This window comes from Daktulosphaira vitifoliae, unplaced genomic scaffold, assembly GCF_025091365.1.
Source record: "Daktulosphaira vitifoliae isolate Bord-2020 unplaced genomic scaffold, ASM2509136v1 Scaffold_3, whole genome shotgun sequence".
NCBI classification, from domain to species: Eukaryota; Metazoa; Arthropoda; class Insecta; order Hemiptera; family Phylloxeridae; genus Daktulosphaira; species Daktulosphaira vitifoliae.
In genome coordinates, this window is record NW_026099574.1 from 13,575,991 (window position 1) to 13,601,356 (window position 25,366).

At 35.8% G+C, this 25,366-nt stretch overlaps 1 protein-coding gene across 2 annotated transcripts in view; it reads right to left on the reverse strand.

Moving 5' to 3' along the window:
* Positions 1-7,658: 7,658 nt before the first annotated feature.
* The window catches only part of LOC126902741 (ecdysone-induced protein 74EF), an 82,944-nt gene continuing 65,236 nt past the window's right edge, over positions 7,659-25,366 (reverse strand). For both annotated transcript variants that reach the window (XM_050680339.1, XM_050680340.1), the window contains 6 exons: positions 19,795-19,944; positions 14,624-14,746; positions 14,166-14,354; positions 10,901-11,284; positions 10,620-10,812; positions 7,659-10,441 (listed from right to left, as the gene is read on the reverse strand). In XM_050680339.1, coding sequence (XP_050536296.1) covers positions 10,333-10,441; positions 10,620-10,812; positions 10,901-11,284; positions 14,166-14,354; positions 14,624-14,746; positions 19,795-19,944 — 1,148 coding nt within the window. In that variant the 3' untranslated portion in view covers positions 7,659-10,332. The remainder of the gene's footprint in view (positions 10,442-10,619; positions 10,813-10,900; positions 11,285-14,165; positions 14,355-14,623; positions 14,747-19,794; positions 19,945-25,366) is intronic.

A 25,366-nucleotide genomic window follows, 5' to 3' on the forward strand; every position in this document is an offset into this window, starting at 1 on the left:
TGTCAGATATCATCTATACTTGTCCCATCTATGCCTCGTCCACACTGTGCCTCGACACCACTGTGCTACCGTTTTTTTTAAAATGCTCTTATTTCAATTATTTCTGCATTATTAAAATGCTCTAACGATGTAGATTTCAAAAACAAATCGATTTTAATGATATTCAACAATTTATTTTTTTTTGTCATTTGAATCACTCTATATTATTATATTTTTCATTTGGATCACTCTGTATACACAATTTTCTGAAAATGCTCTGATATGACTGATAACTGCATTAGTAGAATGCTGTAATTATATAGATAATAAAATCGTTTTTCTGTGTGGAAGTTTTCTTTAATCCTCTGTGTTTTATTGATACTTTTCTTTTGGTGCATCGGCTACCATAGTGATTTAATTTGTGCATCCCTGCGTTTCTCCTTCAATACGGTCCTTATTATAAACACATATAGACGTGGCTCGTAGAGTAATATATCCTGTGCGGATTCACAAATTGTATAACGCTACTCTACTGGTTTAACTATTAACAATTATATGTATATATATACCGTTGCGTACACCTAACTCGTCTTTTGGTAGATAAAAATAGTATATTTTCGTCGGACCTTGTCAAAGCGGCCGATTCCCAGGGAACCGTTATTATTATTGTTCAATCGCTGCCATATCATATACGGCGGTCCCGTACCATATTAGCGCGGTACTTTATTACATCAATAGCAATAATAATAACACTTGTTTTCTACAGCAGTAGTAAATTTGACCGTACACGGAGATATTGTTTATCTCTGCTGTTATAGTAACATACCTTTGATTATTTAGTATTGTAAACAAACATAATATTCACGGTCAATATGTCGGGGAAAAGTTTAGCACAAATGAATTGCGCTGAATTACGTCGCGAATTCGCTTTTAGACAGCTACCTTGCTACGCGCCGAAACCCAACATTCAACGGGAGTTTCTAGACAGAGCGGAGGATTTACTCTGCCAGGGCGGTATACACCCAACGGCATGGGTGAATATCGTCGTCCCATTTTTAAACGACAGGGCAGGTGATTGGTGGCTAGCGATTAAATTAAATAATATTCCATGGGCGGAATTTAGGTCCGAATTACTCGAGGAGTTCGACAATATCGATATCCGGACGGCGCTCGAGACGGACTTAAAAACGACGCGACAAACGTTAACTGAATTTGTCATTCATAAACAACGTTTGGCCGCGCGAGTACGTTGTGGTTTAACGGAGCAACAACTTGTGCGACAGTTAACGGGTCTTTTACGGGACGATTACGGCGCTATGATACGGTTAATGCACCCAGCGTCTTTCGCCGATCTACGTGAGATAGCGCACGACGTAGAAAAACCGCGGCTCCTCGGTACGCTCCGCCAGCGTCCCGACAGCCAGCCGATCTGCATCTGCGGCATACCGCGCAACCAGCGGCCCGACAGCGAGCGGGTTATGCAAATGCGGACGCACCGCCTACCCCGTGCCGATATTGCGGCGAGCGACACTGGCACCGCCAGTGCCCAAACAGACCGTCAGTATCGGGAAACGGCAATCGGCTAGGAGGGAATTAGTCCGCCCCTCCAGCCTACAACAGATTCAAACAGGGCGCAGCGTTTTAGACGACGTTTCGTTTAAAACGCACCCTGCCGCTTCGCAATTTTTATCTGGTAACATATCACACATCACGACCGTCGCGCAGAACACCGAATCTAACGGCCCTTACGAGTTATATACCGCCAACGATCTTGGCACCTTTTTGGCACCGCACCCCTCTTATCGGAATGGAGGTGATGCCGCGGTAAATTCGGATGTAATCAAGGTATCGGAGTTCGAAAACACTGCCAACATGACCGAACATAGCGCGAGTCAGGTGTTCGAAATTTTTTCGGGCACAGTGGGGGAGGGGGTGTCAGTCGATCCGGCAAGTCCAACCGTTCGAACCGTAAACCACCCGAGTAATGGCCAACGAAAATGCCCGCGTAGAATTACTACTCCAGCAGTCGAGTTAGAATTCGAAACTGGCTTCGTCACAGCCCTACTCGACTCACAGGCGCATAAATCGTATGTAAAACCAGTAATTCCTTATAAATACGGAACTGTTTATAAAGGACACACTGACGCGGTTAGACTAGCGGACGGACACACCGCCACGACGAACGGTACCGCCACCTTTACGGCCAAAATCGCGGATTTAGAAGTGCGTTTTTCAGCGGTTATTTTAGACAACCTGTATTGCGACGTATTACTTGGCCATGATTTTCTGATTGATCAGAAATTCGCCTGGGACTACTCAGCAGGAACAATACACTTAAGCACTAAGAAACTTACAACCGCTTGTTGGAAATCGGGCGTACGACACACGATCCGCAAACCAGATCTGACGCAGTTAGATATAACCGACGACCCACGAACGCGCGCGTTATTAACACAGACGATATGTAATTACGCAGTGGTCTTTAACGACACGGTGGGTCGCACAAAATTAATCGAGCACGACATTCTATTGAAAGGGCGGCCCACGCCGTTTATGTATAGATTACCGACGACTAAACCAAGTAACCGTCTCGGACGCGTACCCGATGCCTAATCTGAACAAGATGGTTAGAAACATGAGAGGGGCAAAAATGTACACGACTCTCGACTTAAAGTCGGGTTATTGGTAATGCTCCTTAAATAAAAAACCCGTAAGTTTACGACATTTAGAACATAAAGGGGCTTGTTTCAATTTCGTGTACTACCATTTGGACTCAAAAATTCGCCTATGCCTTTTGTAAGAATTATGAATGAAATACTTAGAGAATATCTAGACGATTTTGTCCAAGTTTACTTGGACGACATAATTATTTATTCAAGTAGTTTAGAAAAGCATTTAGAACATTTAGGCAAAGTTTTAGAACGATTAGAGCGACACGGGCTGACATGTCACACAAAAAAGTGTAAAATAGAGTTTTCCGAAATTTCCTTTTTGGGCCATATTGTACACGGTGAGGGCATAGACAAGCAGCCCGAAAAACTCGAGTCCATCCACGTCCTATCGGTCCCACGGAATATCAGGTATCTACGTAGATGTCTCGGCATATTTAATTGGTATTGTCAATTCGTCGACAAGTACGCCGAAACAATAGCGCCGCTGACAAACCTACTAAAAAGGGGGACGAAATGGTTGTGGACGGAAGGCCATCAAAGGGCTTTTGAACAGGTAAAAAGGGCCCTGTGTGAGTTCCCACGACTGAGTTCTCCTGATTACGCGAAAACTTTCTGCCTTCAAACCGATGCCAGTGAAATGGGCGTGGGAACAATACTCTTTCAACATGGAGATGAACCGAGAAAGAGAAGAATCATATCCTACGCCAGTAAGAAACTATCAAAAACGCAGAAACGTTACGCCGCCGTAGAGCGAGAATGCTTAGCAATTATATGGGCGACTGATAAATTTCGCCCGTACTTCGAGTATTCTCCGTTTGAATTATTTATAGATAATTCCGCGTTGACTTGGCTATACGGAGCAAAGGACAACAATTCAAAATTAACTAGGTGGGCGCTACATCAGGTAATTTGAATTTTACAACGACACATGTACCCGGGACACAAAACGAAGGACCGGACATGTTGTCACGTTATCCGACTGCGGGGCCCCCTGTTGACGAAGAGTTACTCGACGACAATCTAGTGGGCGCACCGACGACGAGAACGTTAGATAACACGCGGGCCACTCGTGCGTACGTACGTCGGAGGGAGCGCATCAATCAAGCCTTTAAGGAAAGACAGGGAGAGGGAAGCGGCCCTCCGCCCACCAATCACACCGGCGCCTCCAATGCCCGCGCCAATGACCCGTCCACCACCTCTATCGGAGATCGTCTGGACCGCTAGCTCCACAGCAACAACCGCCACAGCTGGACCGGCCCCCATGGAGGTCGAAGAGACCATGGACGACCTGGGGTACGCAGTGGAAGTTTTCTTGTCAGCTGCTCCTTCTCCTCCTCCTCCTGATTCCTCTCCTGAAACCCCTCGTCCCGAGTAATCGGTCTAGGAGTTTCCTTCCTCTGTTTCTTCGGCTCCGTGCCGGACTATCGAAAATTCCGGTCTATCGGGCGATGCCCTTTCCTTTCAGTGTAGGCTTTGCTATAAGAACAATTAGATTAATAATTAAACTAAAAATACAGTATGCAAATACAAAAAATTTTGTTTTACATTTCATATAATTTATGTGCAAGTACTGTAATACATATTTCATTTAGATTTAAAAAAGTCACGAATGTCTTTTTGTTTTCTTGACATTTGGCCTTTAGTATAAAATTAATTTATATCTAATAATTATGGAGATCAATAATTTCTGAAGCACCGTTTATTACAATGTAAAAGGACACAAAATAACAACGCACAAAAAAATAGCGAAGACGCTTCATGATTGATTAACTGTACTGCACTGCACCTGTATTTGTTGTGATAGCTGAGACTAGCCGGCCGCTAATTGTTTCCGAACAATACTGTTGAGGCCGTATTACACGGTGTATTAACTTCCTGTTATCAAATTTTAAGCGCGCGTTCAGTGTACTTGGACCGGTCTAATTTTGTCATATATGTTTATATGATAAAATTAGACCGGTCCGAGTACTACTATGTCCACTACTACGATATTTTGGTTATTAGTTTTCTGCTCTATTGTAAATTCGTCAGGATGATCCCGAATACCCTGAAAACTTCCGAATAGCTCCTGATCGTTTGTATTTGCTTCAAAGGCATTTTTTTGGAGAAAACCAAAATGTTTAAAATTTTCCGGAGCGATGCCGGACTATCGGGCATTCCGGACTGTTGGATGCCGGATTATCGGACTTCTACTGTATTATAATTTTTTTTCCTGTCATTTGAATCACTCTGTATATTGAAATTTTACATTTGGATCACTCTGTATACTCAATTTTTTTAAATTACTCTATTTTTATTAATTTCTACATTAGTAGCTTTCCTAAACTATGTAGATGTTAATTATACATCGATTATTGAGTTACTATTATTTTTTTTTTAAATTGGACCGTTCTATATACTAATTTTTTTGAAATGCTTTATTTTGATTAATTTCTAATCATTAATTTAAAAACTAAACATTTAATAACTATTGTAAAACTAAACATTTAATAATCTTTAAAAATTAAACATTTAATAAGCATTTATTTTAATATGTTGCAATTAATTTAGATCTGAAACATTGAATTTAGATTATTTGACAGTTATTTCATAAATTTTGAAGACATATCGTTTGAATATTTGTTAATTTAACACAATAGTTAAAATATATATTAAATAATATTATATCAATGTTTGTTAAATATTTAAAAGTTCAGGATTTAATAAGTATTGTATTTTATAAATGTTGAATTTATATTAGATCTTACTCATTGATTTGAAAGTTATTTTTAAAATATTGAGAACGCAGCGTTTGTATTATGTATAATGCAGGCACGTAGCCAGAAAATGTTTATTGGAGGGGCCAACAATTTTGGGCCCTTGTATTATTCTCCATAATTTGTTTCCCATGAAAAGCTTGTGGGGGGCTCCTTCCACTCCTCCTTAGACAGTATACCATACTATGAATCTTACAAGTTCAAAATCTTATCATTGTTTGGTTAAAAACAAATTGTTTTCGTATAAAGTATACTAATTATTACAGTATTATAAAAAATTGATAGTATCCATAATTAAAAAAAAAAAAAAATACTTTCATCTTCACTATCGGAATGAATTTTTCATATTGTGAAAAATAAATAAAATAATGATGTGAACATAAGCTGATATAATTTTTCAACGTTTAAGCTATTAAGAAAAAATAATTTATACCTAAATACTAATAACAAATAAGTTGTAAATAATTTTTAAAATAAATATAATTTATAAACAATGTAAAATTTATTTTATTTAAAATTAAAAACAATTCCTGCCTTTTTTTAGTCATATTTTTATTACTATTATTTAGAGCACGCAAATAACAAATTAATAAAAACAAATAAATTACCTATTGTAACTACTAAATTATATATAAAAGAAACAGATTAAAGATAAGATTTATCAAAAAAATTTTCATAGATTATTACTCTATCGAATTTTGTAATCAACTTGATTCTAATCAATGCAGATACTTGGTAGTTTGTTATCATTTGTTGGACCAGAGTTAAAAAAAATTTACCTACAACCACATTTGGAGTAACTGCTATTCCATTTATTATTACGTCTAGACGTTATCTTTTTCAAATAACGTTTTCTATGAATGTAAAAATGAAAATATAGCTATAATAATAACTGTATTACCCAATAGTAATCACAAATTAATAATAATTTCAATGTATATAAGGCCTAGCACGTTTTTGATGATTCGTAAAAATAATTGAATTTTAAATTTGGAGAGGCCGGCCCTGGGTCACATTAAATCTAAGGGGGGCCAGGCCCACCCATATATACGTGCCTGGTTTAATGCAACAATATAGTTTATACGTTTAATAAATAACGTTATACAAATGTTGGTTAAACACTTAAAAACTCAACATTTGTTAAATATTTAAAAATCAATATTTGTTAAACTATTAAAAATTCAATATTTATACAACATTTAATAAGTATTCATTTTAAACGTTTAAATTGGATTAAACATTTATTTTACGATATTAGAAAGTGTATTTTAAAATATTGGTTTACTGAATTAACGGCTTAATCACAATGGGTCCGTACGTCTCAATTAGTAATAGCAAAATAAATAGGAAATCCATGGTGACTTAAGAAGTCGTTTTTTATTACAAAAAATCAAAGTTCGCTCGTATGGAGTACTCTGATTTTAGAAACACCTGTAATACTACTGAACTACAGTTTGTTTAGATTACTAATTCCTTCAGAAAATGTACGTTGTTGCAAGTTTCAATGATTATTGATTACTTAATGCTTAGGTATATGGAACACTACAGGTTTCCTAGAATTACTCCAAAATCGTTTGTTTTACTGTTCCACCGTTGATAAATAAATTAGTGACGCGACAAAAACGTCATACGTTGTTTTCACTCTTACAACCGAGTAACCTACTAAGTTATATAAAATTCAGACGAAAGTTAAAATTTTAGCACCAGAAATTTATAAAAATAATCGACAGGCAATATTATAAGTCAAATTATAATTCAAATGACTTATATTTTATAGAACAATAATTATTGTACTATAAAATTTAAGTCGTCATTTGAAAATCACTAGCAGGACTCTTAATCTATGTCGGGTTGGATTCTTTCAAATGTTAATACTAATATATAATATTTATCACGTAGTCATAGCCAAGTATTAATTCCTGTAATGATATTTTAATCTTAGAAATATTTAATTCATAAGGCAGTCAACTCATTTTTTCACTTTTTGGAAGATCAAAAGAAATTTTATTTACCTACTAAATTTCTACATGACGAGAGTAATTATAAAAGAAATAAAATATTAAACTAATTAATAATCGAATGTATTGGCTATCTTGTTCATAGTATATAGCGACATATGCTCGTGTTAAAATCTATCCCACTTTCTCCAATAACCGAGTTGCAATGTTTTGATATTTAGCAATACATTTGTTATAATTTTTATTAGAAATGATTATTTAGCAAAAAAATATATATAGTAGAAACATTGTTTACGTTTAAACATCTTTTTATTTTAATCTTTTTATGTATCATTATATATAAAATAAATTTGACATAACAATGTTTTGTGACATATCATTTTGCATATTTGTTCGTTTTGTAGGTTTTTGCATCTAACATACACTCACAGCACACGTTTTTTTTACAGTAAAAGAAAGACAAATAGGTACACACTCACACAAGTTACATAAATTGATTCGTACAAATCGTACAAATAACATATTATAAATGAGTTTTTAAAATATTTCATATTCAAAAATCAAACATACATTTATTATTTTTAACATTTATGGTACTTTATTATCATTAAATCGTTGATTTCTTGTTTTTACAAAACAACATTGAGCTAAATTATGTCTGCTCGAGGCAAAATTAAACAACCGAATATTAACATACTCTGATAAATATTTTAAGATAATTGAAACAAGGTACACTGGTTTTTTTATTCTTAACTTACTTTAAAATTTATCGGTACAATAATTATATTAATTGGTATAATAACAATTACTGTTGATTAAAGTATAATTAAAATTAATATAGCTTATAATTATAAGATTGGTTGAATTAATAAATTTTGTTCTTCGCGTTTAAATTTGTTTAAATTTTTTATTTAATAAAAATACAAACGTGTTAAAACAAGTATTTTCAAAATGTCTATCGGAATAATGTCAACATGACTGACTAAATTTGAAATAGTAAAATTTAATTAGCAATTAACTATTATCATAATCATTAATAAATATTATATTATTAGAGTTCTGGGTTGGTAATGTTTAAATATTATCTTACCTAATAAATTCCTCTTAATTCCATTCGTCACATCATATTCCGCGGTCCTCACGTCGGGAGGAAAGAATAATTATTTATTTAAAAAAACAAATTAAAAAAAGATATAATTCGCTATTTACTTCACAACATTTATAAATCGTTAAAATCACAATTTTTCAAAGGCGCTTGTAATAATATTGAATCACAATTAATTTATTTTCAATTTCAGTTGTTCCAATTTGTCTGTTTATTTGTTTGTACTCAAAAAAAATTTAAGTTTTACAGTTGGATTTTTTTTTAGTTATGAATAGAGTAAGACAAACTATTATTATTGTTATTTTATAAATTTTTAACTTAGGTGTGTTAGAAATATTTCTTTGAGCAATATATCTAGTTGAATAGCATAAAAAAAATGTTTTTACCCGTAGTACGCGCTTATATCCATAATAATTCAGCATACATATTTTTTTTGAAATAATACTTAAATTTTTATCCACATATAAAATATATCTTATTTTTAGAATAAATTTGAGCTTTTTACAATTAAATATCATTCAACAAGAGCCTATAAATATGTTTAAATATTACTCACAAACATTTTAAATGTATAAATAATTTAATTTTTTTTTACGATTTGATAGTTAAAAGTTTAAACTTAATCGTTTTTTATCTTTTTTGTACCATATTGGGGTTTTAGATAACCATGGACTTAAAACAAATCTTAGAATTAAGTAATAAAAAAAAGTAATAAAATAGTAAACAAAATTCGTTTTAAATATTTAAAAGAAGCATACAAAAATGGTTGAAAAAATCGCTTACAGAATACATCATGTATACATATTTTTTTAAATACAAGAATAATTAAAAAAACTTACACCAACGTAAAATATTAAATAAAATAATTACTTATGACAATCTTAATAGTTTAACTTATAAATTATGGTTATGTACAAATTGGAGACTTAATTAACTTACAAAAATAAAACAAACAAATTGAGAGAAAAACGTGTTCCCGAAACAAACAAAAAATAATTACAATAAAAATGGTAAAAACAACTATACATAATAAATGTATACATTATATATATTATATTATATTATAAAATAATAAGGTTATCTAATTTTTTGTTTCGAATCAATGCGCTTTTCTATATAATTTAAACGATTTATGTTACATTTAATAAATTCATATAATACACATAACTATAAAAAATGTTTGTACATGTTTCGAGATTTGTATGATTAAAATACTAAAAACATAGAGATCGGTCAAACTAACAATAACCATTGAATATATTTTTTGGGGGGAGATTTTACTTTTCGATTAAAACGAAAATTAAATCAATTATTATTGTCAGTCTTTACACGCATAAGTTAACTCACACCATACATGGCGACGACGATATTATAAATAATAATTTACAATGTTTATGATTTTAATGGCTACAATAATGATGATGATGATAATTGTAACTATAGAAAGCATAATACTACCAATAATATTTTTAATAATAATAGTGCGAGAAACAAAAAAAGTGTAAGTGTTCTGGTAATACAGTCGATAATTTGCACTGTAATGTCAACTCGTAACTGCTATAGAACTTCTACATGTTTTATGTTTCATTTATTTCCTTTATGGATAAAGAAAAACCATACTATTTTTATTATCATTACTATTACTATCATTGTAATAAATAAATAAATAAATAATAATTGGGCATAACATAGTGTATAATTCTTAAAATTAACGGTTTTTATGATGATCATTTTAATTATATTTTTTTTTACATAAAATAATAAAAACGCAATGAGGTAAAACGCATTATAATTGAATATAGAGCCGTCGCCATTGCCGGACTTCAAAAATAAACATCTAATAGTTTCATAACTTTATTATATTAAGCTCCTGAACAATCGATTTCGATGATGTCTTTAGGAACGTCCACAAATTGGTATACCAATCTTTGGCCATCAACTTTAGCCAGAATACCTCTCTGATAGTAATACCTTTATATTTAAAAAAAAAAATAAACATTATTAAATAAATTCAAGATCTATATCAAAATCATAATAAATAAAAAAAATGGGTATTTTTTGAACTTTTCTATTTATTTATCAAAAATCAAATGGTGTCACGTTTTTATAAAAATGTAAATTAATAATTTAAGTTGGTAAAAAAATGTACCTAAGTGCTCGTCCCATTGTTTCATAATTCATGTCGGGTTTGTTTTTATGTTCACCCCACAATTTTGATACTGCCTTAGAGTCGACCAACTTAAAAACACCTTTTTCTCTGTTTAGCCATTTGATGAATCTCGGACAATAATCCGAATTTTGTAGTAATTTCAACAGGAACTCCCAAAGATAAGTAGTTGAACCTATAAACGTTAAAAGTATTGTTATAATGAATTTTAAATCCATATAAACTGACAATGTTTATCACGCCCTGTTTTAACAATTATTTACCTTCACGGCTTTTCCTTTTTGGACCAGTACCTATTGGTGGACATGTCGATTGAGGTACACCATTACTACAAGGCAAAGGACTTAGTCCATTCGACCTCTGGACGTACTGTTTCTTAGCTTTCTTTTTTGCTTTTTGGTGGTACATAGCTGCCGCTGCTGCAGCTGCGGCTGCCGCACCAGTTGTTGGCGCCCCAAAGTCCATGTAATAAAGGTCATTAAGGTTAGCTGCATTTGGCTGATAACAGTTGACCGTCGCCCCCTGTATGACAGAACCCCGAGCTGTAGCTGACGGACAAGGTGGCATGGCAAAATGGCCAGCAGCGGTTGGGCTCACTGAACCGTAACCATTAGCCGAAGGGTAACCAGCGACACCACCATAAGGATCTAGAAAAATTCAATTTTGAATTATAACCATGTCTTTAAAAATACATTAGTAATTATGATACTTTACATATCATTGTTGTCATACCTGATAAGTATTTTAATAAAAAATTTGTTTACATAAAAGTAAAATTAAGTAATATTATCTAAAAAACAACACATGGCTTTTAATATAAATACTCGAAACTCCTTAATTTTTTGCTAACTAATATGTATTACGTCTTTATAAGTTCATAAAACTAGCTGTTTCCGTCGTTTTGGTATAAAGGTAATTTCAAGTTAAAACTAATGTGTAATTTGATACTGGTTTAATATTAAATTGAGATTCATTTTTAAAAATCCTCCTATATATTATATAGATATTAGCGAGCGCCGCCAACGTCAAAAGTAGGCTATTTTAATAACATGCTTGCATGTAGAGATTAGGAAAACGATATCACAAAGTGTCAGAACAGTTTTTAATTTATCATTGAGAAAAATGAGTAATATTAACAATTGAATCTTTTTTTAAGTCTTTTAGCTTTAACTTGTTTCCAAATTTTTTATCATAAATTATTATTACATTGCGAGTAATTCAATAATAAATTAATTAATTTAAACATGATGACAGTAAAAATTATCATATTACAAGAACTTGAACTTAATAGTATATAAATTTTAAAAAAAAATGTTTCCTCATTTTACCGCTACCATTTTCGAACTATATCTGAACTGAAATCTATTTTAAGCGCGGGCGTTTTATACATTCATGTCGAGTCAACTAACAGCACTAGTTTTGCTAAATAAATGTATGCGGAAATAAAAAAAAAATTAACTTTGACATTAAATCACTACGGTTATAGTAACAAACTTGATAAACGTTTGTAAGCTTATTATATTACAATCACAATAGCTTAAATATACAGCACTGTAATAATGCAAGTAATGCTTTTTGTGTAATTTTAAGGTATGTGCGTATGGTCCACAAAGAAATTTTCGTATACAATGTTATTGTATCGATTGAGCCAATTAATGAGTTTAAGAAGGTTAAAGATGTCACTATAGTTTTATCGTATCGTAAGATACCTTACAGGTGTATAACAGTCACGTACTTTCCTCCTTCTCAGCTACCGCAACCTTTTATTTCGTACGCCATGGCATTTTTTTTTTTCCTTAAAATTTATTTTTCAAAGGTTTCGTACAATTAATTACAAAACCAACCAAGTGAACACTGTTCATGATTATTTCAAATGATAACATAGAAAAATAAAAAATCAACAATAGTTTTGTTACCGCACAGATGTAAATAAAAAACGAGTGGGAGTAATAAAAAAAATCATCTATACCAAAAAAAAAAAAATAACGATATTTGTACGCGGAAGTGGTGATGGGCGAGGAAACGTCAATGGTAATCTGATGGAACGGAATTTGCCAATGTAAGAGTGTATACGTTTTAAATATATTATCGTCGAGAGTCTTGTCTCCTTACAACCCATCCGACCTTCAGGACATGACCAGTGAGCGAGGCGTACACGTGACGGGCCGACCGAACAATACACGGCGCTGTCGACGGTTGCGCAACCGACAAACGTTATGCGATTCTTTTGGCAAAAAATTCGAACGGTGGCGCGCGGCTCGATATTATTATTATGCACGTTTTTCATTATTTCAATACTGCTTTTTGTTAATCGCCGCGTTATCGGTTTAACACTGTCTTATCTGAGCGATTCGGTTTATCAGCGCCGCCTTGGCCGACAACCGTTTACCAACTGCGTCTTTTTCTAACCTTTTGCCCTTAAAAATACACTTCCTGGCCGTACCAACACTCAAAATTGTTTTTCAAGAGCACGAACCATTAAAAAACACATTCACTCTTATAATTAAAGTGCAACAGTCGAAGCCAATGATAATCTTTACCTCAACTGTCCTCCTCATGCAATATCCGATAGTCCGATAAAAACATAATGTTTTGTAATCAAATAGTTTTCTAATAATAATTATTGATTATCGCTATACTACTAATCTTTAATGGTTAGCTCATATCGCTCTTACACTTTTAAAGGTCGCACGCTCAACAACTGCGAAATAATACACAAAAAAGATAATAATCAAACAGACTAGGTTTTTTATTTGCTGGTCGAGTGAGAGTTAACCTTGAAGTGTTAGTATGTCATTGCTCTCTCTCTCTCGCTCAATATTCCTATCTCGATTGCGGTTAGATGCAGAAAACTGTCACGTGACCGTATCAAGTCTCCCTTTCCGCAGTGACGTTTGGAAAAAAATATATCTAACATAATAACACTTTATATATCTTGTTATTATGCTCATGATAATATTAGAACGAAAAAATTCATCACGATTTATCGTTGGTAACACTGGCAAACTCGTTTTCATCACGACTATCAACCAATTTTTCTTTGCACACACATTTGTAGATGTAAGTTATTGCAGTGTATAAATTCAAGTCAACGATGGAAACGATATTGTTCTTCCGTTACGCTTTTGAAATGCACACTGTAAAGTTCATTGAGACTACAACTGCACACTCGCCGAGCGTTGAGCCAAAACGATTATTACTGACCAACCGCACGACCCCTAACGTCCTGCCATCTCTCAGTAACCAATTACCGTACTCTCGTGCGTCCAAAATATACTTAACGTATCGAATTTATAAATGAAATGCTTACATTTCCTGTTGGTGGCATTGTGCATATGCAAATAATAATCGTTCAAAGAATTAAATCGCTTTAACGATAAAATAATGAAGGTCACAACTCACTTCCTTTTATTTTCGCGTAATATAAGTTTTCCTATTAAATGTAATTTTTATATTATGTTGTTACTAAGTCGTATGACGGCAGCAAAAATGTGTTGTCATGATTATTGCTGCAAATTAAATACTTACGGTTGGGTTGCCGCATAAAGAGTGGATGTTTGGATGGTGATGAAGAAGGCGCAGGGTTTGGATGATAAACTCCCGACGATGGTGCTCCATAAATTCTGGAGAACAAATCTTGTTGCTGTTGTTGTTGGTGACATTGTTGTGCTAAGTTGGTTGGCGGATCTGGACTGGTACGGCGGCCACAAGAAGATACTGAAAACAAAAAATTTCACAAACGACCATTAATAACTTCGATAGCGGATTTAAATAGATATAAAAGTTTATGTATTGGTTTGACAAGATAGCGTGAAAATATAGTGAAATTACAGGGAATACAATATGTTGGAAATCCAACATCTGTAGAACGATGAATAGCATGTCTGTAAAAAATAAAAACGCGGCAAACCGGTTTAAATGGAAGATTAAGGAGATCAGAGAAAATACAGGAAGAAAAGTTTATAATAACAGCAATGCAGTCTGACCTTGATGGTGATACTGGTGTGGTTGAAGCCGGGCCCTGAGCTCAGTGTCAGTGGATGTATGTCCGCTGCTACTACTATCCACATCGGACACACCGGAGTCTGCGGGGCTTGGTGGTAAAGAACCTGAAAAAAATATATTATGTAATTTTAGTTTTAAGATACAAAATAATAGCAGTTAAGAACAATATGCAAAACATGTTCAACACAAAAACCCACGTTGTGAACGAGGGGCATGGCTGTGTTACAGACACAAGAAATTCATTATATTTTTATAATCATTATACAGAAAAATCATGTGACGAGAGACGATCGCCGTTCTAATAAATTATTGTTGCACTTGGCAAGCCAAAGCGTTAAAGCTCATCAAGTGTACTTATTAACAAAGTTTGCGGTGTTAAAAATGTATAAAAAAAATCTATGTTTTTAGTATTCTTAAACTAGAAAATATTTCATTAACTTTCATTATTAATGTAATAATTATGCTTGAATTTTAAAAGTAAGAGATAAATTTGTTTTATTCTACGCACTTAACTTAGAATTTGAGTGTTTTTTTCATTTTTAATCGATTAGCAATTAATTATCTATAAATATGTATTTATTATACTATTGTACTTATACTGTACTGTTACTACGTCATTGAGTTATACCGAGAATCGATTCGAGTGAAATTAGAATGCTCAATGCAATCAGAAGTTTTTTTTTTGCTGAGGAAGGTTTCTCGGGTAAACAATCAAATTAATTACAAAACAAAATATTTTGTTTAGAGTTAAATCTTGACTGCATGTCATTTGTTTGAGTGTGAACAACCTCTGTCATTGGTTTTCATGTAAATATTATTTTTTCGCGCTGGAATTTACAAGACCGTTGCATAGACTTCGTGAGAATAACTACCACGTACGCGATGACTCGAACGGCCGTTAATTCCGGGAACGGGTTGATCCTTTACGGCAATGATTAATCACCGGCGAAGCAGATTGACGACCGGATTGTCCGATGGACAACGGTCAACGGGTATCGTTTCCACGACTTGTTCCCCAGACAAACTATTCTGATGCAAATATGATTTCTACAGGTGTAAATCAAACAGCCCGTAAGACGTATATCAAGCACGTCGGAGACGGCGGCATTGGGTTATGATGACAGTAGCCCAGCGTTGACGTGGTCATTAGTCATCGGACGATGTGACCAGAACACAACGGACTGTCCCTCTATTAATGTTTTTTTATTGCTGTGTGTCGAGGGGTGATTATTATTATTTATTGCCGTCACATTATTATTGCTTTAACGTTATCCATAGACATAATGTAGGTACTAAGAAAAAAACCTTGACGACCATCGGCACTTACAATATTATGGCGGAAGGACAAATACCGTTGATAATTAGGCAGCATAGGAAAAATCGTTTGGCGCGTATGTGTGTGAAGTACATAACACACGGGGGCCGACCGTTATGAACAAAAGCAGGAAGAAGGCAGACAACGACGCCTCTTCTTCTTCTTCTTCTTCTTCTTCTTCTTCTCCTTCTGCTTGTTCGCCACCACCACAGTCACAGCCGACGAAGGAGTCTGAAGGCAAAACCGGTTCGGCAAGCGTAAATTCACTGACCCCAAGACCTTGGGAGTTTCTCTCTGCCGTCTCCGCACCACGTCGGTTCGACGGCTTTAGCTATTTATAAATTAAAACGCACCACCGGTGCCGGCATTCCGGAAAAGAGCAAAAAAAATAAAAATAATCGTGAACGCCAAATAACCGTTTTGGGCCCCCAGAGACAATTTTGAACAGATACAAAGTGTAGAAAGGCGTAATCCTTGGGATTATTACAAAACTGCAAAAAAAAATGAAAAGGGAATAAAGCCAATAATATTAAATAAAGGTGATTGCGATACGTGGCAGCTGATAAACTGAGCACGTAACTCTTTTATTTATTTTTTCACGGAAAGGCATTAACATTTTTTTGTATTCGACGATATTTTTTTTTGTGCGAAAAACGCGGAATTCTAACCCAAAAAGGGTGTACTAGGAGGAACCGTTTCTCTTTTCGGTTTCTATTGTCTCCTGAGAACCCTACATATGGTCTGCCGTTTGCGTATCTTTCTTCTCCCGTATTTGCCCCCAAAGCGGTTGTTGTGCAATAATAACAATAATAAAACCCTTCGACAGCATCGCAGCTGAATGTGAAAAACACTCACACCTGTCTTCGGACCCCTTTTTGGACATTTTCACCCTTTCTAAAGGGTTGACGCAATTATTTAGTATCGAAAAGGGTTTTATTTTTTGACACTTTTGTGGAAACCCGATGGTCGCGCGTGTCACCGGTTTTTGCGCAATTTCATCATCAGAACGCACATAGAAAGGATTACGCATGGTGTGTTCGTGTCACGCGTATAATAGGAACGGAGCACGAGCCGCCCGTATTTACAACCGATGGGGTTATATTAAGTACCTAGTGCGAAAACAACCGGACAATAAGTAAAACTCTTCTGGCGCGCGCGGGCACAGATGTTTCCAAAATAATGGTAATAATAATTTTCCGATTTCATAGTATCAGAAATTCAATACATCACACATATTTATAAAGATTATTAAACAATAATATGTACCGGGGATATGCCAACGAGTGGTTTTATTATTATTATCTTCGGTCATGCTATACACGTTAGAGAGCATCTGATATATTGTTTTCATATTGTGTGTGTGTGTAGCGCAGTGAAAATTGCCAAAACCGCAAGAAATTGCGCACAGGAAACGCCCGGCGTAAACAAAACGTTCGAAACCGAATAAACATGACCTAAAAAGAAAATGAGAAAAAGTGATTTAATAAATGTGATTTGTAAAAAAGCGAAAAATAATAATCATCGTTCGCTGCAGGTTACGTCATGGACGGCAGTGCTCTCCGCCAGAGCACATCGCGGTTTATAATAGTATTTGCACACCTTAAATGGACTGTAATTATTACACGAGGTATTCATTGACCGAATGAAGTATAAGTAAATGTAGCGCCATTTTTTCTGTTGTATAATTTAAATAAATATTACACATGGCGTTTCGCATATGCAAATAAGTCGATGCCGGAAATCAGTCCCGGGGTTCACCCACACAATCTCATTCACATCTTTTAATGGCTTCGGCTATATAAGTTTTCTAAAAGTCTTTCTACTAATTGAATATCTTTTTTTAGAACATACAACACGGGATTCCATGCAGAAATAAATTTCGAAAGCTAGTTTTTAATTTCAACGTCTCGAATAAGTATTGACGAGGATACACATTGTTTTAGGTGACAAACGGGTACACACATGGACGAATGACAATGACACAATTTGATTAATAACAATTTGAAAACAGCTTTTTTTAACACGTTTTAACGTCCGCGATTCGCCTTGAACAAATCGTGTGTTTTTGTGATTATAATAGGAACGTACCCCGAGGTCGTTTGATCGTTATAATATAATATCGTTATGTGCACAGGTTGTATCAATCGAAGGGATGCACAATAATAACGGGAACCTGTTTTGGCGAGATTCAACGACCACGGTGACGGCAATGGTTATCGACGGTGGTAGTGGCGGCGGCAACGGCATGATGGTCAAGCGAACTGACCATCGGTCACAACTACTAGAAGGGAACCGTTGACCTTTCCCATAGACCTTATACGACTGGTGACGCTTATTGGACCCAGCTGAACAGCTTATGTAGTAAATAAAATTTCGATGATTGGACCTTGTGTAGTACACAATAATAATAATTTCGTATATCCGTTACGTCAAAGGTCGTTCCAAACTGACCGCTAATACGGGTCGATGTAACCGGACTGAAGAAGTTTGCAAAAGACGTTACTTACTAACGTAAATAAGAAATCAAGCATTTATGTTCGGTATTAAGAGGCTTTTACAATAAAAAAAAACTATACGATTTTTACAACTTTAAAACTACAAGTTGTATTAAAAAATATAATTATCAGTAATTATTATCTAAATTTTTATTTATTAATACGAGTACAATTCAAAACATTAAATTGGAGTGTTTTCTGTGACATCTCGGTAAAATTTAAAACTAATTAAAACCAATCAACTAAAAAGAAACAGTTGAATGAAGTTGCAACAATAAAGTTCATTTACATTCGGTAGTAGGTATCTAGTTTTGAGATTCAAATTTATTACTAAGATTATGTCTTGGACTATATGGGTCTGATTAAAAATATTCGCGGAATTATATACTTGCCGACAGGGAGAAAAACCGGTATGTCTATAGTGTGGTGAACGTATACCGGTTGTATTGACGTTATAATGCGCTTGTATATACCCTCTTGTTGCTAGTGATGTGCACATCGTGTACCAAAAAACGGCGGCTATGACCATAGGGGTGGTAGAGGCGGCGGAAGGGAAAAAATAGTTATTACCATTATATCCCTCATCGATACTGACCATCGTCCAGCAGTCGAACGGGTTTGACCACTGTCTATCGTAACCGACGATTCCCATAAGGAATGACCACTGGCTGAATTTCTTATTGTAAAAACGCCTATATCGCCGTTACCAAAGTGTGTGAATAATCATAAAAAAAAAGAAACGATTTTTTAATCAATCTAGCGGATGAGAATAAATATGTATACCTACATTATACGTATATGTACAAAGGGGATAATTCCGTAACGTTGTATTTTTGAACGGTTACACCAATAAAATAAAAGACAAACATAATTTTTAGTAAAAACGCGGTAGCGTCTACTTTTCAAAAAAAAAATATCCACTTGTAGATCCTACTCATACTTGAGCAAAGGTATATAAGTCTTTAAATGTGTGTAACGCATCTCCAATAAGCTCTTGAACGAATAGGTGAAGTTCTTACGAGTAAACTAATATAACGAGAGGGTACACACATTAATTAGACGTTGACTTCCGAATAGTGAAATTACAAGTTACTTTCGAATGATGTACGGCCGGTTCTTCCGGTCTCGGACGGAAAAATGTCGACGATCGGAGTAAACAATAGAAAGTCACTGTTTTTGGAACGGAGGAGAAGAAATAAAAACACGGCCCGCACAATTGTCCAGATTAATAACTATCGCATTCGATTATTTTTTAAACAATTGGGTCACCGCGGGGCAATTGTGTCCCTTGTCATTTTTTAGACAGTAAATATAACATTACAAATAATTTGCGTATACTCACCGGCGTGATGATGAAAACTGTGGGGCAAAGCAAACGACAACTGTTGCCTGGGCGGCATGTGGTCGGCCGCTGCGGATGGATTTCCTACAGCTGTTCCGCCCGGTATCCGGAGGTGATCTAGGAAGTCGATGTTTTCGTCCTTTTCATTACCTGCAACACAGAAACATCATTATGTCATTAATTTTAATTTGAATACCAAGGATGCATACATCGTCATTAATTAATATATTGCTTTGGATTTATAAGTTATAAACGTTCACTGTCAATTCTGTGCGAACGAAAGCGAATCGCCGAGGAGGCAGCGAAGCAATCATAACCATTGACCGGCGTCAGATACGACACCGGAAGGGAAAGTGGGTTGAGGTGCGCGCAGTTGCCACATCATCTCCTTGACCCACTTTTTCACCTGCTTCCCAACTATTATAATAAAACATCATCAAGATATCTACAGTGTGTAGTACAAAGTAATGCATATAATTCTTTTCCCCCGCAAACAGGTATACTAACAGGTATACACTGTGTAGTAAACCGCTTGTCTGTAAGTTTGATTATGTATACACACCAATGGGCCTACCTCCAGAAGGGTTTATTATAATTGAGTGTGTACCAAACATATCTGACCCTAGGCTTAAAAACAAAGAGGGCTGTGTGGTGGAACCACACAATATTATTATGATGATGCATGTGCACTGGCATACTAAACAGTCGGGCAGGTTAACATATGGATATGTATACACGCGTATGTATATGGAAACCGTTTTGCCGGTAGGTTTTGTTTTCATTATCGTTGGCGGAAACCGGAACGAAGAAAGTGACGGCGACCGCGAATTCCTCCAGTGTTTGTTCCGGTACGGCGCGGCGGTCGTTAGAAAACGAATCCACTTTCAATATTGTTTTTCTTTCTTTATACACTTCGTGCATATAACAACATTATCATACCCATTCACGTTGTTTTTAGTAATGCGTTTCGCCAAATTTATGTACTCTACTGGCACACATTTTATTTTACTGACTACTGCGTGGGCGTCGCAAATTTGGCCGTAACTCGAACGGCAGACAACAATCAGTCATACTAATAAGTGATAACAATTTTCTATAATAAACGATTCAAAGACAATGCCAATACAGCTTAGTCGTGGCATTGGCTGTTCTTTACATTACACGTTACATCACGGTTGTAAAAAATTAAATTATTGCGGCCATTGCCATTTGTACAAGTTTTCGGTGTACTGAACTATAAGCGAAAGATATTATTATAGATAAACAACGGCTTGGTATTATACATATTTGTGTAGCCTTGGGCCCATTGTTTCCCAGAGCGTCGAATGAACATTACTATTAATATTAAGAAGAAGGGACGCATGCAGCGGATCTGTTACGGATAGAATAAAAAAACTATGCCAGGGCACTGAGTCGTAGGCGGGAGGAAATATGTATACATATTTTTTAAGGATTATAATCGGGTCAGCGTATTTTGGCATCGGGTAAACAATGTGACGGGAAGTCTTCACTGAAAATAAACGTGCGGGTGTAACGTCGTTATTACTGACACTATCGTAAAAAAAACTAGGTCAAACCCTTAGACGACCGAAAAAAAAATAAGTATAAAAAAACCGTGACCAACTGTTGTCGTCGAGGGAATCAGGTCACGAGCACTGGTACAATGGACAAGAAGATTGAAAAGGGTTAGAATAGTATCACGGTGTAAGTGTTTATTCCAATATTAAGGAATATGTATAGAGCAGACTGTTAACTAGTATAATGCACCGTTAAATTATCCGGAACAAACGAGTATTTGATGATAAGATTCTTATGTGTAAAGGAATAAGGGAAAAAAGGGATGTGATCAATTATTATTGTCACCCGCCGCGTGTCGGCCTAATATAGTGACCTATATATTTACAGGCCTTTGCGGTTAAATGTCCCCGGAGAGTAATAAAATTTATCTTAACAACGTCGGAGGCGATGCGGCGGCCTTGAAGTTAAAAAGGATAACCCAAAGATGTGGTTCTAATATGATAGTTATATCGGTACTATTTACACGTTCTACAAAATAGCCCTCAAACGGTCGGGTGGAAAAAAAGGATATCGTGTTTACGATCAATCGCACTGTTATTATGCAATCATTCAAAGAGAAAGAAAAAAAGCGCATAAAGTTTTGACTGTATACCGTAGAATTTAACTAACCCAATTGTTTTTCAATTTGCGTTTTTAGTAGACAACAAAAAATAAAATATGTCGAGACCTAGTTATATAACAAATGGTCGAAACTCGCAGATCGATTTTTGTGTGAGACGTTGTGACACGCCGCTGGTTCACGATTTACATCAATTTCATTACATTTGATTTACCAAGTACGCCGCACAAAGTTGTTTTAATACGATTTTTTTTTCTTTTTATTGCTGTCGTTATATAAGAATGTCTGTCGATTATACGGTTGTATTCGATTCCGCCTCGGCGCTAACAAAATTTTGGTTTTGTATTTACTGCTGGTCATTAAAGCTTTAACTTATGGATAGACACGTCCAGCACCGCATGTATATGCTTTATATACATCTATCTCTCTCTCTCTCTACGCATAAATATGTATAACAAGAAATACACTCTTATATATTATATATGAGTGTATTTCTCCGAAAGGTCACAGCACGCGCGTTTTGCAATACTTACACAGCCATCATGCGTATGTGTGTGTTTATGATATGGTGTGTGTGTGCGAGCAAGCGAGGTGCGATAGCCCGGAGAGACTTTCACCAACTGATGTGTGGGTGTAGGATAAACGGGAGGTGAAGTAAAGTGCGGGCGACGCGGCGGCAGACGCTAGTCTCAAGGCTACACGCCGCCCTCGTCCTATATCAACGGGTCAAACAACCCGCCGGAAAGATGGTGGTTGTGCTCGCGTCACCCCTTGTAACCGCCTGTCACTGATCCAAGAGTTGCAAGGCCGACGGTGGTAGGTGGGCCGCACGTTCGCTTTTACGCCGGCCGGCAATCGATACACAGCTGACTTTACCGGCAGCGCGTGCAGCACTTCAACCCTGCCGTCTACCCAAATTATATTCAACCGGTGCCTGTGAGAAATTTCCAGTAATCGGTAACTACATTCACACGTACGTCTTATTTTATAACTAGCGGTTTTTAATACAAATAACCAAAACCGCTTGTTGACATTCAGTCGAAAAACAATGATCATACGGTAGAAAAACAATGAACAATTTAACAAACTTGTTCTAGTTAACTCTATAAAGAAAAGCGTAACATCGACACCGAAAAATTAGTTAGACATGGCTTATCACATCCTATTATTCTACGTTTTCTTTGTTAAAAACTCGGTTGGAAATAGAAGAGCTTGGCTGATCGATCTTAATACATGTGTAATAATAAAGGCGGTTGGGGGTGGTGGCCGGCGATAGACTGTGCGGAACGGGCGCCTAGCGGGCGCTACCTTCGCCGCCGTCTTAGCGAGAACAGCAAATGGGTGGCACTTTTACGTTTGCCACGAGTCGTACACGTTCGGCGTACTGCTTTGAGCGCAGCCGTTCAGCTCTGCCGAAAAGGTCTCGGTCGTTGTACGGCCTTCCATCCTGTTCCCCTCCGCCACCGTATCGGTTCACACTGTAAGCTCCTTAAACCGAAGCCCTTTGAAATCAGTCTTTGCGCAAAACAACCAGACAGAATAACTTTATTAGTTATTAATACACTTATTACTCCTATAGCTTATGGTATTTTCCACGGGTTTAGTGTTTGAACTTGCACTACACAAACGTCATTATATTGTTTTCATGGTTATGAATCGTAACTGATAGTGTAACTTGATACCGGCAATGGCGAAAAACAACTTGAAAAGTTCATTGAGTGGAAAACATTATTTGTTAAAGCGAAAGAACGTAAAATTCAATGTACTTGATTGTAATAATGTTTGGTATTATTATTTAAAACGTACTATTGTACGTAATTATGGGGAGAGGGGGCTAGTAGGAAATGAAGTAATACAAAATTAAGAGGCGTGTTAAAGTCGCATATGAAATTACATGTTTCATTATTGTCCGGTTGAATTCGACAGTAGTTTTTTTGTTTACCGGAAATCGCACGGCTCTTTTTAACGACGGTCGAATAAGTCATAAGGAGAAAATAATATCAAAAAGAAAATCGTAACACCGAGACGGACGTGTACGTGTGTATTTTATAATAAAAAAAAAAACCAAGAGGGCGCTCATGACCTATTTCCGGGCGATTGATCACTTCCTGGACGGACACGAAGACGCCTGGTCGGACGCACTGGCCGTGAACTTTCTCGCTCGCCTCCCGCCTGCCTGTTCAAGGCCGCAGCCACAGCGATTTCTCTCCACCCGTCGTCGCTACTGCCTCCTCTACTGCGCGCACCTAGCAACGCTATATCGTATAATACATCATGTGCCTATCCATTGCCGTCACAGCGTACTTTCACTATTTCGGGACGACTGCAGCGGGTCTTCTAGACGGAAATGATTTTTGTACTATTATTATAATGATGGCCGCATTTATTAGCTACCGATTTACGATTTACATACAAAATGGGTCAAATCAAATTACAATAAATGTATTTGGGCATAGTCCACGCCGCTTTTTAATTACACTAAACGAATATGATACAATTATTATTATTATATCATTCATATAATAAAAATTAAAAAAAGTATAGAATTTCGATTATACATTTAACTCGAATTTTATTTGAATAATTTTATACATCGCTCTCGTGACGCATATTTTAATGTTAAAAAAAACATCATCGTTGACCTCAGAAATTTGTCGTTGTATTATTGGTTTTTCATAATTTAATAATAAAATTTTGCTGGCGTGGGTCCAACAACACTAAAGAATATAATCGGTGCGAAAACACTTGGAGGAGGCAAACCAGTCAATAAGGAGTACACAACAAATAAAGAAAATACGTAATCTATGTGAGAACCCTTAAATGGCGATGATGGGGTAAAATAGAACGGATGATAGCGGTGACGATGGGTTTATACCAAAAAAAGGTGTTTTTGGTAAAAAAAAAAATGTATAAATGCACTAGAGTTCGAGAGAAAGAAAATAATGTACAAAAGAAGAAAGAAGCAGATGTGAAGGAAATGATTTTGCACAAAAACCCGAAGAGGGTGCGCGCACGATTGACCCACTTTAACAGGTTCGCCTTTCTCCCTACAAAAGGAAGAATTTTGCGTTTTCATCCTTTTATCATATTATTAAATGTAAGCATCTCATCGGGACTGCAGCAGGAGAGACCGGCGTAGGGGTAACAGGTATAGAGACTCAATATCCGACAGAAATGACAATATTCGGCGGTACAAACTCAATAAAAATTATCGACTTACGGAACTGCTTGATAATGCATTTTTTGTAACCCTTGTAGATGGGCTTGATGTCTTCGGCGTCGTCCGACTCAGAATTGGTCGCCTCGTCCGTGGCCTCACATTTCACCCGCAAGTCCAACGGTTTCGGCTCGATTTCACTGATCATCGTGATCAGTATCGATAATACGGTACGGTTTTTAAATCAAAATAAACAAGTCCGCAAAAACAAAACAAAA